General features: G+C 55.4%; 1 protein-coding gene across 4 annotated transcripts in view; it reads right to left on the bottom strand.

The window, feature by feature from the left end:
• The window catches only part of AP2A2 (adaptor related protein complex 2 subunit alpha 2), a 64,978-nt gene that overhangs the window by 2,949 nt on the left and 43,385 nt on the right, over positions 1–18,644 (bottom strand). For 2 of the 4 annotated variants that reach the window (XM_067747885.1, XM_067747888.1), the window contains 11 exons: positions 14,541–14,649; positions 13,077–13,227; positions 12,075–12,243; positions 10,806–10,943; positions 9,761–9,943; positions 9,082–9,179; positions 8,460–8,691; positions 8,178–8,351; positions 4,896–5,056; positions 2,119–2,201; positions 531–620 (listed from right to left, as the gene is read on the bottom strand). In XM_067747885.1, the coding sequence (XP_067603986.1) occupies positions 531–620; positions 2,119–2,201; positions 4,896–5,056; positions 8,178–8,351; positions 8,460–8,691; positions 9,082–9,179; positions 9,761–9,943; positions 10,806–10,943; positions 12,075–12,243; positions 13,077–13,227; positions 14,541–14,649 (1,588 nt within the window). The remainder of the gene's footprint in view (positions 1–530; positions 621–2,118; positions 2,202–4,895; positions 5,057–8,177; positions 8,352–8,459; positions 8,692–9,081; positions 9,180–9,760; positions 9,944–10,805; positions 10,944–12,074; positions 12,244–13,076; positions 13,228–14,540; positions 14,650–18,644) is intronic. The other 2 variants (XM_067747886.1, XR_010945872.1) reach the window with 2 other exon arrangements.

The raw sequence follows: 18,644 nt of genomic DNA, 5'->3' as shown, positions 1-18,644 counted from the left end.
CGTGTGTTTTTAATAACTTAAACATTTAGCTTTAACGGTCCACGTTTAAAGCGTGTTTATCTTAAAATAAAAATAGATCTGGCCTGTAGTAAGGAGGTTCCTGCTTCACGGCTTTTCCAGGGAAGGCGGCATCCTCGGTGGTCAAGCTGGGCCTCCTTCGCCCTCACTTTACCCAGGTGGCCCATCATCGCGGGAACAGGACACCTGGATGGCAAGGCTGACGGGCTGGAGAAGCTCACGTCCCAGTTCTGCCATTTATATGGGACCGTCTCCGGTCGCAGCTCGTCCCAGGTGGCCCATCACTCGCTCTGCCTGGGCAGCAGCTCCCTGGGAGACTCCCCAAGGAGACCAGAGCCCCAGCAGATGTGGAGGCCGGAACAGGCCTGCATGTACTTCACCAGCGTTATCAACAAGCAACCTGAGTGTGGGAAGGTACCCTGAGGTTGCATTAACAGCACCTGGAAACGCCCTCCTAGTCTGTCCTCCACCCGCTTCTGCCAGGGGCCTAGGGGCAACGGAACCAAGGATATTGGCCTGGAGGTCGTCCGAACAGATGAGCGTAGGAGTAAAGCTCAGGAACTGCGTGGAGGTCTTATTACCGTAAAATATGAACATCCGGCCTAGAAGGAAGCAAAGCAGCTTGTTCCCATGACACGCCACAGCCTCCTGAGCTGCACGGAGGAAAGCAGAGCCCCCGACCCACACAAGTGACGCCCGAGCCCTCGGCCTCGGCACTTGGGGGGCTCGGAGCCAGCACAGCAGGAACCGCCACACAGACCTCTGTGGACGTCTTTACACCCTCAGAATTCAGAATGGAACGTGAACTTCAAATCTCCTGAAGAGGACGCACAGGTAGGCATGCCTCCCCGACAGCCTAAGAAACACCACGGCTCCTGGGTGACGCCACCGTGGCCCGGAGTCTAACCCCTTCATCCAATGAGAAACGAACACCTCTGTCCGTCCTCAGTGAGAAGGAGTCTGAGGGGCCCCACGGGGCAGATGCGCTGCCTTCCCACCCTCCACTCGTTTCCGCAGACAAGGCTCCACGATGGTGCCAAGAGGGAGGCGGGGCCAGCAGCCCACAGGGCCCCTCGGCAACAGCCCCAGTAGCCAGTGGGCACAATTTTGGGGGGCTGGGGGGAACAGAAAGCTTTTTTTAAAAATGTGGTAAAACATACACCATATACCCTGCAATTTACCGTCTCCGCATCTCTTGGCGCACAGGGCGGGGCACGAAGCACATTCACATGGTCGTGTTACCTTCCCCACCTTCATCCCCAGAACGTTCCGTCTTCCCGAACGGACGCTCTGTCCCCATGAACACTCACTCCCCTCCCCTCCCCCAACCCTGGGCCCCACCGTCTACTTTTCTGTCTCTGTGGATGTGACTCCTCCAGGGACCCCTAGGGAGTGGAATCAGACAGGATTAGTCCTTCTGTGACTGGATTATTTCACTGAGTGTGATGTCCTGAAGGTTCACCCTGTGTAGCCTGTGTCACAAGTTCCTTCCTTTTTAAGGCTGAGTAATGTTCCAGTGTGTGTTTAAACCACATTTTGTGTATCCACTCAAATGGATGGACACTTGGGTTGCCTCCACCTTTTTGGTGACTGTGAACATGGGCATGTGAGTACCTGTTCCAGTCCCTGCTTTCCTTTCAATTCTTTTGGGTAAATACCCAGAAGTGGGATTGCTAGGTCATATATATGGGAGTTCTATTTTTAGTTTTTTAAGAAACCTCCAGACTGTTTGCCACAGCAGCAAATACATCCCCCCAGAGCACAAGCTTCCAATTTCTCTGCGTCCTCGCCAACCCTCGTTTTGTTTTTTATAGCAGCCGTGCCGATGCGTATGAGGTGGTACCTCGATGGGTCTGACTGCATTTCTCAGACTATTGGTGATGGTGGGCGCCTTTGCATGCTCTTTTGGACACCTGAATGTCTTCCTTAGGGAAATGTCTGAGACTTCTGCCCATTTTCTAACTGGGTTGTTTTTCTGTTGTTGATTTGGAGTCCTCTATATATTCTAGAAACTAGACCCTTTTGAGATTTGTGATTTGGAAATACTTTCTCCTCATAACTTCTAAGAGAAGTTTTCATTAAGTAAAGTAAAATACATACCTAAATTCTGCCGAAACTCAGACTTCAGTCCAATCTGAAGAAGCTGGTTTTCAAACAACACACCATTATTTTTACAGACAAACCTGGGGGACGAGGGACAGCATGTGAGTCACTCAAAGCCACCCACCCACCAAAAATACCAAGATCAGTTTCGAAAAAGGGTTTAAAGAACACGAAGACCAGAAAAACCTCTCTGGGACAGGAGGGAAGGGAAAAGCAGCAAATATTCCGACGAACACCATTAAAAGCGCCCGCTAGAGATGGGAGGTAAGTTGAGAGGGTGACACGGCACAACCAAGGAATGACCACAGGAGCAGGTCGTCTGCCTTCCATGAAGGTGCTGCTCAACCGTGAACAGCTTCCACTGACGCAGGACACGGGCACCACGGCAAAAGCACACACGTTTGTTCAGGTCGGCCCACAGGCTCGGCCACTTGACACGCGGCAGTGGCCTCCAAACGGCCTCCACCGGGGCTGTCCGCGGGCCACGCACACCCACGCCCACACCCAGGCGGCCCTCCCTGCCCCTCCTGTCCTCCCCTCCCCTCTTCCCTGCTCTCCCTTCCCCTGGTGCTGCGAAAACTGGACAGCTACATGGAAAAGCATGAAACTAGAACATCTCACACTACATATAAAAATAAACTCAAACTGGATTAAAGACCTAAATGTAAGACCTGAAACCATAAAACTCCTAGAAGAGAACACAGGCAGAGCACTCTTTGACATAAACTGCAGCAAATATTTTCTTGGATCTGCTCCTAAGGCAAAGGAAACAAATGCAAAGATAAACGAGATCTAATTGAACTTAAAAGCTTTTGCACAGCAAAAGGGAATCATCAACAAAACAGAAACACAACCTACTGAATGGGAGAGAATATTTGCAAATGGCAAGACCAATAAGAGGTTTAATTTCCAAAACATATAAACAGCTCATACAACCCAATATCGAAAAACCAAATGACCCAATTAAAAAACGGGCAGAAGACCTGAACAGACATTTTTCCAAAGAAGACATACAGATGCCAACAGGCACATGAAAGATGCTGAACATCACTCACCGTCAGGGAAACGGGGATCAAAACCACAAAGAGACAACACCTCACACCTGTCAGAACGGCCATCATCAAAAAGACCACATATAACAAATGCTGATGAGAGCATGAAGAAAAGGGAGCCCTTGCACACTGCTGGTGGGGATGTAAACTGGTGAAACACTGGAAAACAGTATGGCGGTTCCTCAAAAGACTAAAAATACAGCTACCACATGACCCAGCAATTCCAGTCCTGGGTATATTCAAGGAGAATGAAAACACTAATTTGAAAAGACACATGCACCCCAATATTCACAGCAGCATTATTTACAAAAGTGAAGATACGAAAGCAACCTAAGTGTCCGTCAGCGGATGAGTCGATAAAGATGTGGTATAATATACGATGGAACGAACACACACACACACACACGCACACACACACACGCGCACACACACACACGCGCGCGCACACACGCACGCACACGCGCACACACACACGCACGCACACACACACACACGCACACGCACACACACACACTCGGCCAATACAAAAATGAAATTCTGTCATTTGCAACATGAATGGACTTGGAGGGCGTCATGCTAAGCGCAATAAGTCAGACAGAGAAGACAAATACTGTATGCTGCCATTCACATGTGGAATCTGAAAAATAAATGAATATAACAAAACAAACAGACTCACAGACACAGAGAACAAACTAGTGGTTACCAGCAGGGAGAAGGAAGGGGGGAGAGGGAAGACAGGGTACGGGAGTAAGAGGTGCAAACTGCTACACATAAGATAGATAAGCCACAAGGATATACTGTACAGCACAGGGAAATACAGCCACTATTTTGTGATAACTTTAAACGGAATATAACCTAAAAAAGTTGAGTCCCTACGTTGTACACCTGACACTAATATGATGTTGTAAACCAACTAACTATATACCTCAGTTTAAGAAAAAGAGTCTGTTTTCCGCCACAGACGGACAACTGGCGGCACTGCAAACCCGCCCTTCCCCAGTCACTTCCAACAAGCGACAGGAAATACGAGTCAGTGTGCGGGGCGAACGGAGAGAGACAGGAGAAACCAGAAAACCACAAGAACTCTTCCGCGGTCACAAAGACCAAGACGAGCAGCCGCTCCTTGGAGACGACAGAACTCACACCCGCTCTCCTCTCAGAGGGGGAGCCCCCCACCTCCTGGCTGGATCTCGATCGGCAGAGACAGAGGGACAGACAGCAAGCAGGGAAAAGGGGCAGGATCCGCGCAGCGAAGCGCGGGGAAGAGCAGCCTGGGATTTCGCCTTCAAAGTGGGGGAACGGGGCCAAGTTGACCGCACGCAGGACTCTGCTGGCCCACAGCAGGGGTGTGAACATCGGGACACCGGTCAGACAGAGGTGACAAGGACGGAACAGGTCAGCGGAGGAGCAGGAAGCAGGCTTGGAAGCAGACCCCACAGGACAAAGCAGTGACTGTGAACTGAAGAGCGTCTCTTCAAGAAAAAGCTAGGTGCCTGGAGGGCAGACACAGGGCGTGATTAGAGAGCCCAGGGGCACAGCACGGAGAGCAGAGCACAAGCGTCCTGCAGGGCAGGCGCAGCCCACGGGAGCAGACAGCACACAGGGCGCCCACCACTCCCTCACCTGTCCAGCGCCTGAGCCTCCTCCCTCCCTGGGCACCCAGGGCGCAGGCCTGGCCGGGCGGGGGGAGCCCCTGTCCTCGGGATGCAGGAGGCAGACTACCTGGCGAAGTTGTCCTCGGAGCCGGGAGCCAGGGGAGCGACCGCGGAGGGTGAGTCTGAGAAAACGTCCACGAGCAGCCCGCCGGAGGAGGGTGGAGGTCCCGTGGGGACGGGGGGCGCAGCCCCCAGCCCCAGTAGGTCTGCCGACGGAGAAGGCGTGGACTGGAAGACAGGGAAGGAGAAGGTCAGCGCAGACCCTTCTGGGCACCACGCCAGGCAAGCGCAAGGGCCTGCACCCCACCCACGCCCCGAAAAGAAGTGTCTGGTTTCAGAGACAAGACTGTGCGTGTCACCGTCAGCCGTGTGAAGAAGTCTGGAAAGATGAAAGAAGTAAACGCCAGCAGCTTACTAGGGCGCAGCCTTAGTCATCTGCGCTCTGCTTCGCTACAGAGGAGGGGCAGACAAAACGCCTGCAGAGCAGGGTTAAATAACTGCTGTTTTCGTTGTTTCGTCTCGTTTTAATCGAAGTACAGCTGGTTTACAATGATGTGCCTAAACAGCTGCTTTTTGACCCTAGGCAAGAGACAAAGAGCACAGCAAAGCCCTTCCAAAATCCCTCTCCAAGCCCACAGGAGACACAACAGCGCAGCTCATCACGCGCTCCCTCCCCAGACGTCCCCCACCAGCTGCGCAGAGAGCTGGCGCTGCCCCTGCCTGGGCGCACGAGTCCAGAAGCGTGCACGGTCCTGAGGACCGAGAGGTTCCTGTCGCAGCGAGAACCAGGCCTGTGAGAACTCATCTGGAGTGACTTTTAAATGTCCCCCTGGACCCTCCCGAGGGCAAATATCCACTTACAGTCACCTGAGACTACATCCGAGAGCTGCTTTTCGTCACTGCAGTGAACACCTTGCTCGGTGTTACTGCGCACTCACTCATCTTTCCAGGAACGCAGCCACGCCGGCAGCCACGCTGAGAGCCCAAGGAGGCCAACGCCCCCTCTTTCTCAGGAGTGTGGATGCACCCACCCCAGGCACTGGCCAGCCCGCCCTCAGGCCATGCGGAGGACGTACACGTGGGAATCATTACATTAGCATAAATAATTACTTACTTCCCTTTTATATTTAGAGCACTGCACTGAATTTCTAAAACATTACACGCTTAGGCAGATGATCTTCTGTATGGATTCCACGTTGAGACAAAAGAGGCGTTACAGAACACGTGTCCCGTCCCGCAGAGAGGACGTGGGCCTGAGCCGGCCAAGAGCTCCGCTCCGTGCGCCAGGCCCTCCTTCCTGGGGCTCCAGGGCAGGCAGCGCGCCAGGCCCACCCTGCGGCCCACCCCGCGGCCGGAAGCGGCCCGGAAGCGGGCGGCTCCGGGTGAAAGGGGCTCCTGGGCAGAGCCGACAGGCCAGGCCGTGCTCCCCAGGAGAAGGGGAAGGGCCCCCAGAGGAGCTGTCAAGCTTCCTCAGAAGCTTCTGCGCCATTGGGGAGAGTCGATGAAATGGCCACGGGGGCTCCTGGCCCTGCACCTGGGATGACACTCCCGCACACACAGCCCCTCACAACAGCCTCCCGCCAGCGAGGCCATCTTCGGGAGCCTGGCCACCCAAGGTTAGGAGCTGCTCCCGGGGGGGGGGGGGGGCCAAGCCTGCTGTGAGTGACGCGAGAAAGGCCTCTGTCTGGGCCACAGAACCCGCAGCCTGATGAGGTCACTGCACCTCTGCCACCTACTGCACAATGTCTCCACTGGTTCCCAAAGAACAGTGCAAATGCTTTTTAAAGTAGGCAAACCCTTCTGTCCCATTAAGTCAAACACGGACAGACAAAAGCAAGGCTGCTCCTTAGGGAGGCCCCGCTAAGACGCCTACTCCCTCCCCAGACCCCACGTGCAGGCTCTACCCTGCAGCACTGGGACCCCCCGCCGCTTCGCCGCCTCCCCCTCTTCTCAGGACTCGGGGAGACCCTCCCCCAGGAGCCGGCCTGGCACCCGGCTCTGCACAGGTTACACCTGCTCAAAGCGCCACACACCACAGGGTGCAGGGTGGCTCTGGGCTCCTCCGCCAGCCCAAAGCCCCAGGAGGACCGGCAGCCTCCAGACACCCACCCTCAAGGCGCACAGACAAGCACCCCAAAGCCACAGCTGAGCCGAGCTCCCAGGAAGGCCACAAAGAAAATCGCCTCCTTGCATGACCTGCGACCCTAAATAAAAGGCATTCTGGCCACCACTGCCCAAAGCAAAAGGCAGCCCAGGCGTTCTCGTGAGATCCAGACATCTCAACGCCAACTGGCGGCGGGGCCTCCCTTCTGAGTTTGAAGACAGGAGAGAGAAGACACCAGGAGGAGAATCCCAGGCAGGAGGGACCCCAGCCTCTTTCCTGTCCTGCTGCTTCTGCCTCAACTCCCCAGCCCCGTCAAGGCCTTCCCCCTGCCCCAGCTCCCTGAGCCGTGAGGACAAACGGGAACTCACATCCACAGGGCCACGAAGGGCGCCCCTGGAGAGAAGGTATCAGGGCTCAGGTGAGAGGTCCTGGCTGTGACGGGGCCCCAAGTCAAGGGCCAGGCCAGGTCTGAGCACAGGCCTCACGGCGGGCCCGAGGCCCCGGGGCACACAAGGAGACGTGGAGCCAGGCAAGCGCCCCCCAGGGAGCAGCAGGACTCAGACACGAGCACGCTCTGGATGAGCAAACCAGCCGGGCCCCGGGCCGTCCACACGCTGCACGCGCCACCAGTGGGGCCCGCCCTCACAGAGGCCGCCGCGCAGCGTAAGCAGCACCGTCCATGGTGCCGCACCGGCGTCCTGGAGGGGACACACAGCTCTCCAGGCTGCCTCCCGACGGGCCAAGCATAAAGACCAAGGTCCTCGGGAGCCGCCTGCAGGGCCGCAGGGGCTGCTGCCCAGCCGGGCTAACGCACCTGCTCCCCGGGCTCCCTCCACTGAGCCGAGAAAGGAAACACAACTCTCAAAACGGCATCTTCCCCGACGAACGTCAAAGGACATGTTCTCAGGGCATCGTGCGTGAACAGGACGCTCGCTCTAACGCGCTCACTAGTGAAAAACCTCTGAGGACAGCAGGAGGTGGGTCCACTGGAAACCAGCGAGGGGTGCGGGACTATACGGCAGTCGTGCAAGAGACGGGTGACCACGTCTTCTAAATCCAAAGCCGAGGGGAGACGTGGGAGCTGACCGCGGACCCCAGACAACCATCGGACAGACACAGTCTGGCTGACAGACACAGGCGTCTGGGTCAGCCTGCCCCCCAACGACAACAGTCCAGGGTCGCGGATCTCGGGGACCAGGTGCCCCAGGAGCTCACGCAGGGTACGGCCCTCAGGAGGGGACCCACCGCAGCGCTGGCACTGGCCGGGGTGGGCTCGGGGCCCCCGTTGACGTCGGCGCTCCTCTCCCGCTTGGCCTCCTCCAGGTCGGTCACCGTGCTGGGGCCCTTCTTCTTCTTGAGCTTGGCCAGGATAGAAGACTCACGTTCTGGAAACGGAGGCATCTCCTCCAGGACAGTCGCCTGGGGGGAAAGGAGCCCTAGGTCAGCGCAGCACGAAGCCCCATGGCCTCCGGCCCCCAGAAAGGGTGGCCAAGGCGAGGCGGGGGGCAATAGAGCAGCGTGGCGCACCAGGATGTCGGTGCTGGCGACAGTGCTGAGCCGCAGGTACTCGACGGCGCGCTGCTGCAGCTCCACGTCAGCATTCTTCAGCTGGCTGTCACTGCGCAGCACGTCCTGGATGGTGCCCTTCACCTCCGGGAAGAGGTTCACGAACTTGATGTAAGTGGACAGGAGGAGCGCCCTGGTGGGGACGCTGCACAGGTGGAACTTGGAGTGCAGCAGGTGAAACTGGGTCAGGGGGCTGGGGGGGCACACATGGGGCACAGCGTCACCTCCACGCCTCACTCCCCGCCTGGACCACCCCGCCTGAGCCTGACCCCCGTGTGTCCCCACAAGACGGGGAGTGAGCGCGGAGTGACTCGGGGGCATGAGCCCACGCTCAGCCAGAAGCTGTGCGTTCCCGCTCCAGGCCAAGTCCAGGCTCCCCTCTGAACAGCGCCGGCCATCAGCCATGCCTCCTTCCCCCCAGAATCCCTGTGTTCTGTACAGCCAACCAGAGTGGATGTCCCCTCGCTACGGGCTGTCCTGGGGAGCTCGGGACATCAGCTGGCCTCTACTAGGCCATCGGGTGTGAATCAGTGGGCACAGGCCCGGCACTGGACGCGGGACTCCCAGCTCCCGGGTGACTCACCTGGATCTCGGGTCTCCTGCTATCAAGTTCCCAAACTCCCCTAGGATGTAGCCACCGACTTTGACCAGGTTCTCGTGGCACGCTGGGGCCTGCAGCGCCTACGGAAGAGCACGCGCGGTGAGCCTGGTGCCCAGGCAGAGGAAGCACCAGTAGAGCTCGGCCTCCGGAGAAAGCCACTGAGCCGTGTGACAAGCCAGGAGAGCGGGCTCAGGCTGCCTTCCCAGGGAGCCTGCTCTGCACGCGGCCGCAGCCCCCAGAGCCTCCTGAGCCCCTCCCGAATGCACTCCCTGCGCCATCCTCTCTCCTGGCCACTTCGGCAGAGGGATCAGTAGCAGGGGAGCCCCACGGGCAGGGCCACGGCCGATCCCACCCCTGGAACGAGAGCTGCTCCCAAAAACTGACGCATGGGCCCTGGGTAGGGGCGGGGGCACACAGCCCTCGCCGACAGAGACCACAAGCCCACCGTGGCGGCCCCACACCTGCTCTCGGACACACAGAGGCCACCCCAAGGCCCCAGCCCGGGCAGCCTGCTCAGGAGGCCATGCGCTGACCGAGAGCCTCCCACCCGGGGTCGCTGTGCTGAAATCAGGGACAGAGGGCACCGAGACTCCAGCGGAGGCAGGAGCAGTGCCGGAGCCCGGCCTGCGGGAAGGCTGGCGGGGGCGGGGCGGGGCCACACCTCAAACACCGTCTTGGCGGCGTAGCCCTGCACGTCGTCCCGGTTGACGACGATCTGGATGACGCGGTACCACACCTCCTCGCTCACGTAGTCTCCAGCGATGCGGATCAGGTTCAGGATGGTGTCCACGTACCACGTGTAGTCCACGGCGTACTTCTCCGCCAGGATGGCGACCTTCAGCACCTGCAGGGCACGGCCACTCAGGGAGGGCCTCAGAAGGGCCTGAACCCACGTCAAAGCGACCCCCACTTGTCAAAGGAGCCCGTAAGTCTAAGGTTCCAGGAGCAGACGTGGAGGGACGTGTCGAGAGAGGCACAGCGAGCCCCGTCCTCCCCCCGCCACCCGGCCCGCAGCCCAGGCAGCCCCGCTGGCAAAGCGCCACCCGCGCTCGCTGGGCCTCCTGCTCCGACAGCCCTTCTCCCAGCTCCCCAGGGCACCTGCTCCGGGCTGCGGAAAGCAGGCCCCTCACCTCCCCCGGGTACAGCCTCCTCCTGCACCGAGCCTGCCCTGAGCAGCATCGGTCGCCAACCTGGAGCCCGGCCCCCCGTGCTGCCGCCCGCACGCCCACCTTCCCCAGCGTGACCTCCTGACCGCGCCCCAGATCCCCCATCCACCTGCTCTGCACACCCTCTGGCCTCCAAGTCGACCCTCCGTAACGACCCCAGAGCACCGTTCCAGAACACCCACCTCGTCACCGCCCTCGGCTTCGAGTCCTTCAAGCCCAGAGCTGGGCCCAAAGCTGGGCGCTGGGGCCCCCTCACTGCCACGCCGGCCTGTGTCCCCGCTGCGCCCACCCCCCACGCACGCCCTGCTCCCTCTGTGCTGAGCACCTGCCTCCCGGGACCTCCGCACGGGGGGGAGGGGGAGAGCCTCTGCCAAGTGATTCTGGAAGACTGGAAGGCTCCCCTGAACATGCTGATAAAAAAGCTAAAGCAAAGGCCTCTCGTCCAGTCCGTAGTAGATTCTCAACAAGGCTGCAGGGACGCGCTTCAGCTGAGACACAGGCATCGGGGCCGGTGACGACACACAGGCCGCCAGAACTCACAATCTCCTCTCGGATAGAGTAGTCAGCCGTCTCCAAGTAGCTCAGCATCTCGGCCACGATCTGCTGGGCATTGCTGCGGTCGCACATGGCGTAGAGGAGGTCCACGGCCCGCTGCCGCACGCTCACGTCCCGTTCCGTCTGGGGAACGAGCACAGAGCCAACAGCCACATGAAAGGAGCCTGGGCAGGGGACGGTGGCAGTCCACTGTGACACATGCCCTCCCACGGTCCCGAGCTGGGCGGCTCAGGCACCCCCCCCGCCCCCGTCCCAATGCTCACTCGGAGCTCTGCCCACTCAGCACCCAAATCCAGGACCCCGAGAGCCCCTCACTTGCCACCCCAGTGCCCCCCTCACTCCGGCATTCAGACCCCGCAGCTCTGGACCGGCCAAGATCACGATCACACTCCATCCCCAGGGGGTGGGTCAGAGGCCGCCTGCTGTGTGGTCACAGACCGGCCCCTTCTGCGTCACCTGAGAGCCTGTCCCCGTGCTGGCTCCCAGCCCCACCCCGGACCCTCAGAAACAAGAGCACAGCTGCTCCCCAGCACAGGATAGCATGAGAGGCACTGCCATGGGCCCAGCCACAGGCACGGCAAGAGCAAGTCTTTCTGATCCAGGCAGTGACTGAAAACCACCCAGGAGGAATTCGAAACACCAGAAAGCGCGATTCCAAACCTTTGTACGGCTCCTGTTCAAAACACACACCACAAACGTCTATTAAACACGCGCAAACCCAAAGGAACAGGGTCAGACGTGTTCTCAGCAGGAAGCCCAGGACCAAGACAGTGGGTTCTGTAGCTTCCCCACCTGCCTTCAGTTTTCTAACACGTAGGAACGCAGTGGATGTGGCTGTGTCTGACCCTGAGGAACCAACCCTCATTAGAGGAGACGACCTCAGCTTGGCTCTTCCAGCTCTGGAATTTCAATTCCCTGACAAAAGCAAATATTCTTCTGCAAGGAGCGAGTTTTCTCGGAGACGTGGACAAAATATTTCATCCTTCTACCAAAACGAACAGTTTCTATCAATCCCAATTTTTATTGTGACTCTGCTCACGTGCCAGGCCCAGTGGGAGATGCCCTGTGTGGTCATGGTCTCTTGCGGGCAGAGGGCAGAACCGCCTGGGGACGCACGCAGCCCGCCAGATCGCCCAGGGCCCAAGCGCACGACCCCAAGTGACCGCGGGACCCCCCCCCCCGGGTAGCTCATGAGTGACAGCATGAGGGACAAGGCGCCCCCGTGGCCAGGCAGCCCCAGAAGAGCACACTTGCCTTCAGGGCATTGATGACCGTCTCAATGTGTGTCTTCACAGCCTCGTGGGAGAACTCGGAGCTGGCCAGCGTGCACATGCTCTCCAGGGCCAGGTAGCGCAGGTTGGTCTCCCGGTGCTGCAGGAACTGGCCCAGCTGGTTACAGGCGCGGACCAGCAGGTTTGGCTCGCTGTGCGGACGGGAGAGGTGGGTGGGCAGGGGTCCTCCACTCGGCCTAGGCCGTGCCACGTTCACGGCCACCGCAGCCTCCCGGGACGCAAGACCTGACGCTCACTCTAGTTGGTACCACACAAGGACCCGTGCCTTGCGTCCCCCAGAGCATTTCTGAGTGCATCTGCAGAACCCCTGACTCCAGAGGGTCGAGGGCAGCTGAGACCCCCAGCCTCCACGCCAAGCTGGCGGGGCGGAGGCGGCAGGGGACCCGGCTTTCACCAAGCCTCAGCCAGAGAACCCGCTTGGCCGACAGCTGGACGAAAGTCGCGACACCGAGAGACAGACGCACAGACGGAGGTGATACAACAGAGGTTACTGGCTACTTAAGCACCGACTACGTGAAACGCGGCGTTACGTCTCTGTTCGCTCTTTACTCTGCCCTCTGAACACTTAACAAGGACAGGGAGGCCGCTCCGAGGGGGAGAGTCTCGTCACTGGTGCCCAGCCCCGTGGACCGCAGAGCTCCGGCGGCTGCACCCGGCGGAAGCGCTGCAGGAAGGCAGGGCCGCAGGAGCGCCCCCCACCCCCTCCCCTCCCCATGCCACCTCCACACACTTTCCCACCACGGCCTCGGACCAACAAAGCCTAGAGGACACACATGCTCATGCTGCACTCCCAGGTGGCCCTGGGAGCAGCGGGTCAGGCAGGATGCCCAAGAGAAGCAGGGCAGCCGTCTGGGGGAAGTAAGACCACGGCAGTCACGCTCACGGCGTGGAGGGTCTGAGGCCGGAATGCGCACGGGGTGGCCCGCCAGGGAGGGTGGCGTGGGGCCCAGGCCGCGGGGCCCACCTGTCGTGGTGGATGATAAGGCTGATGGCCTCGAAGAGCACGGCGTTCTTGGCGTTGGAGTGCTGCACCTTCTTGGACTTGGGCGGCTCCTGGGCTTTGTTCAGAATCGTCTCCAGGCACTCGGTCAGGCGGCCTCGCACTGCAGGGTCTTCTGGGCGAGACAGACAGACGTTGGCCTGGCTCCCCTTGGCCCACACGGCCGCCCCGCCTGAGTATTGGTACTCTTCATCTCACAACCCCAAAACGAAGGGCGAGGACCCCTACTCAAACCGTGTGGCTGCTTAAAATAAGAGGATTTGCCAGCCAGGGTAACTACTCATACATTTTAACACAAATAATATACACAAGTTTTTGCTGAAATATAGATTATATAAGTCAAGGAAAATAAAATCTCAGAGACGTGGACAAAACACATGATGTCAAAGTTTGAGGGAAGGGGGGGGCAAAAGGTTTTTTCCTCTACCTGCTATTACCAATATAAATAGAGAAAACAGTCTGAAGAGCAATAAAATGAGAAAGAAAAAATTTTAAGTTCTAGTCAAACCAGAAGAAAAGAAATAATGCACCAAAAAAAAGACTGAGAAAGCAATAAAAATACCAGAACTCCAGAAACTGTTGCAGCGCATCTAAGGCACCTGCCCAACCACCAGCTGTTCAGGGAGGGCGGGCCCTGCGCACCCGAGTGGACGGAGGGCAGGGCTCCCAAAGCCGCCCCGGGGTTGGGGGCAGGGGCCTGAAAGGAGGAGGAGGGTGATGAGATCCACCCCCATCGGGGGTCGGAGTCGCCCCAGATCTCGGAATAAAGGAGGCAGAGGTCAGTTCCACGGAGAGAACTACTGCCGCAGGAGAGATGGGGGCAGCCGGTGGGCGGGAGTGGGAGGCAACGGCGGGGTCCCGCTCCCACGCGAGGGCTCTGCCGCAGGGCGTGCAACTCACGCTTTAGTATAGAACAGACTCAGAATGGAAAGTTACTGGAATTTAACAAAGACATACCTTGTACAAACACAAATGAAGATTATAATGTAAAGGTTACAACAACAAAACCATCTTTGTAGAGGCAATTTGGAAGTATTGAACGCAAATTCTCTTGTGCATTCTTCAACCAGGAAATTCTATTTCTAGATACCTACCATACTAGTCAAATGTAACGTTTTAGAATAAAACACGAACATAACAACATCCGTGATGTGTACTTTAAGGTTACAGATTGTTAACAACTTAGGATGTAAGGTTTCAAACAGTTTCCAGAATTATTCGTAAAAGCAGCGATCACCCCGAGCCGTACCAAAATTGTGATTTCTCTACCAGCTGCTGGGGAAAGCCAAGAGCCATGGCAGCATCACAGAAAGATCCAGAGAACAAGAGCCAGCACCGGAGAGGACTTTAAAGGTAGCCAACGAGAGCCCTAACCCTAAAACGCTGCAGGAAACCCCTGCGGAGAGGCCTCTGCTGCACGGCTGTCACCTGGGGGCGGGTAGCACTGCAGCAGCCTCAGAAGTTTGACTGATAGCCAGGGAGCCGGGACGAAATAGTACGTGTAATCCTGGAGATCTGTGGAGGCCGACGTCACGATCTGCAAAACAGCACAGGGGGATGAGACACCACGGGCAGGTGTGCTGAGAGCGTGCGGCACACTTGTCTGTGTCTGAAGGGCAGGAGCACAGGCGCCCAGGCCCCAGGAGGAGCCACTGCGCGATGACGCCCCTCCCCTGCAGGACACAAACCCTGGGCACCCGACCCCGAGAGCACAAGAGCGACGCTGCACTCAGTACAGAGTTCTCGGAGCCTAGACTGGGAAAGTGCATTCAACGCAGAAGGGAGGCCTTCAGTCATCAGCCCTGCACCCACACCGCCCCGAGCACAGGCCCCGCCGTGAGCTGCCCAGGCCCAAAAGCAAGCGGCCTCCCATCACGCTGCCACCCGCCTGTCCCACGCAGTCTGGGCAGGACAGACACCCCCTCAGCCTCCTGAACACGGGACTGTCCCTTAAGGCAGCACACGCCCACCAACACGCAGCCCAGCACCTCCCCACGTCCTGCGTCTGGGAGCTCGGAGCGGCTCCTGTCACAAAGCTCGCAGCGGCGAGCGACACTAGGTCATGAGTGACCTGGGACGCGGCCACTCCTGCAGTGGGTGAACTCCAAGCCGTGTAAAGCACTGACGGGACCAGCAGAAGCAGGTGCAGGCGCACCGAGTGGTAGAAGGACCGGGCCATCGCATGGACACAGCCAGCCTTTCGAACACATCTCATGCAGCTAACACCACACTTAGAGACAAGCTTACAGCTCTAAATGCACACAGTGAACCAAACAGAGAGACAAAAGCACTGAATTCATCTCAAAGGTTCGGAAAGAGACCAGCAAATTAAGCCAAAGAAAGCAGAGAAAACAGCAAAGACATAATAAGCAGAAGGTAATAAGGTAGAAAAATCAAAACAGGATCGACAAAGTCCAAAGAAATTCTTACACAGGATCACACCTGACGAGATTAATTCTTACACAGGATCACACCTGACGAGATTAATTCTTACACAGGATCACACCTGACGAGATTAATTCTTACACAGGATCACACCTGGTGAGATTAATTCTTACACAGGATCACACCTGGTGAGATTAATTCTTACACAGGATCACACCTGACGAGATTAATTCTTACACAGGATCACACCTGACGAGATTAATTCTTACACAGGATCACACCTGACGAGATTAATTCTTACACAGGATCACACCTGACGAGATTAATTCTTACACAGGATCACACCTGACGAGATTAATTCTTACACAGGATCACACCTGACGAGATTAATTCTTACACAGGATCACACCTGACGAGATTAATTCTTACACAGGATCACACCTGACGAGATTAATTCTTACACAGGATCACACCTGGTGAGATTAATTCTTACACAGGATCACACCTGGTGAGATTAATTCTTACACAGCGTCACACCTGGTGAGATTAATTCTTACACAGGATCACACCTGGTGAGATTAATTCTTACACAGGATCACACCTGACGAGATTAATTCTTACACAGCGTCACACCTGGTGAGATTAATTCTTACACAGGATCACACCTGGTGAGATTAATTCTTACACAGGATCACACCTGGTGAGATTAATTCTTACACAGGATCACACCTGACGAGATTAATTCTTACACAGGATCACACCTGGTGAGATTAATTCTTACACAGGATCACACCTGGTGAGATTAATTCTTACACAGGATCACACCTGACGAGATTAATTCTTACACAGGATCACACCTGGTGAGATTAATTCTTACACAGGATCACACCTGACGAGATTAATTCTTACACAGCGTCACACCTGGTGAGATTAATTCTTACACAGGATCACACCTGACGAGATTAATTCTTACACAGCGTCACACCTGGTGAGATTAATTCTTACACAGGATCACACCTGGTGAGATTAATTCTTACACAGGATCACACCTGGTGAGATTAATTCTTACACAGGATCACACCTGGTGAGATTAATTCTTACACAGGATCACACCTGACGAGATTAATTCTTACACAGCGTCACACCTGGTGAGATTAATTCTTACACAGGATCACACCTGGTGAGATTAATTCTTACACAGGATCACACCTGGTGAGATTAATTCTTACACAGCGTCACACCTGGTGAGATTAATTCTTACACAGGATCACACCTGGTGAGATTAATTCTTACACAGGATCACACCTGACGAGATTAATTCTTACACAGCGTCACACCTGGTGAGATTAATTCTTACACAGGATCACACCTGGTGAGATTAATTCTTACACAGGATCACACCTGGTGAGATTAATTCTTACACAGGATCACACCTGACGAGATTAATTCTTACACAGGATCACACCTGGTGAGATTAATTCTTACACAGGATCACACCTGACGAGATTAATTCTTACACAGGATCACACCTGACGAGATTAATTCTTACACAGGATCACACCTGACGAGATTAATTCTTACACAGGATCACACCTGGTGAGATTAATTCTTACACAGGATCACACCTGGTGAGATTAATTCTTACACAGGATCACACCTGGTGAGATTAATTCTTACACAGGATCACACCTGACGAGATTAATTCTTACACAGGATCACACCTGACGAGATTAATTCTTACACAGGATCACACCTGACGAGATTAATTCTTACACAGGATCACACCTGACGAGATTAATTCTTACACAGCGTCACACCTGGTGAGATTAATCAAGCAAAGAACGAAAAGGGCGAACGCCTAGCGTCAAAATGGAGAAGGGAGGCCTCGCCGTGAAGCCGGCACACAGAGTAACCTCCGGCCAACGTGTCTGAGTATTCACACAAGTCAGCAAATGTCAAGAACTGAGTCTGAATTGAATGCATAATTAGAAGTTGTCTCACAAAGAAAGCCCTAAGTTCAAACGGCTTCATCAGTTAACCAATGACAAAAATGTTAGCAAAGACACAGAAAGGAGCTTCCTTAATGTAGCAAAGAGAAGGAACACTGACAAAACCAGCCTAAGTCGTGCTTAACAGTGAAACATCGCAGACCTTCCCTTCGAGAGCAGAAACAAGACACCGATTATCTCTCATATTCAACACTGCAGTGGAGGCCGGGATTGGAGCCGTAAAGCAGAAAGTATAAACAAACATGGCCTGGGAAAGGGGAAAACTGCCATTGTCCACAGACCACATGACGGGCTACAGAGAAGGCCCAAAGCAATCCACGTATAAATTACCAAAATTAATAGGTGAGTTTGGCAAAATTGCCAACATCAAGGGCAATATACAAAAACCAACTGTGCAAACAAGCATTTTATACTATATTATACTATTGTATAATAACATTTTTAGGGTACCATTGAGAATAGCATTTTTTAAATAAAGTATATAAAGACAAGTTGAATAAAAAATAAAAGAACCTCTACTCGAGAAGTTGAAACATTTTTGAGAAAAATTAAAGACTAAGTAAATGGAGAGAAACACCATGGTCACAGATTGAAAATCTCAATACTACATAGATTTGAATTCTCCCAAAACTGACCTACAGATTAAAGGCAGCCCCAGTAGGATTCTGTTGAGTGGGGGAACACTGGCCCCACTAAACATCAAATTAGCCCAAAGTCACACCACTGGTGCAAAGATGTACAGAGAAACCAAGGGAGTGCAGCACAGACCCGGCCGCTGGTGTGGGACCGAGGGCAGCGCAGAGTCTGCAGGGAGAAAGCGGCACCACACAGACACACCTGCCCCAGGTCGATCGTCAACCTGCACGCGAGCCCTCAGAACAGGGAACAACCTCAGACATTTACGGACACGAAGACATTAACCATGCGGGAAAGGATTAGTAAGTCTGACTATATTAAAATGTGGAATTTCTGATCACAGAAGACTTCATAAGAGACTGAAACGGCAAGTTACATAGCAGGACAAGATTTTTAAACACAGAGTAGGCTGAACTATACGAAGGTGGCATTTTTGTAGATCAATAATGATTAAAAGTTGGCAATTTTGTTTGGTTCAACCCAATCTAACCAACAAAGTGCT

This window comes from Pseudorca crassidens, chromosome 9, assembly GCF_039906515.1.
Source record: "Pseudorca crassidens isolate mPseCra1 chromosome 9, mPseCra1.hap1, whole genome shotgun sequence".
In the NCBI taxonomy this organism is placed as follows: Eukaryota; Metazoa; Chordata; class Mammalia; order Artiodactyla; family Delphinidae; genus Pseudorca; species Pseudorca crassidens.
Note: the sequence above shows the minus strand (reverse complement) of the source record. Positions and strands in the feature narration are given on the sequence as shown.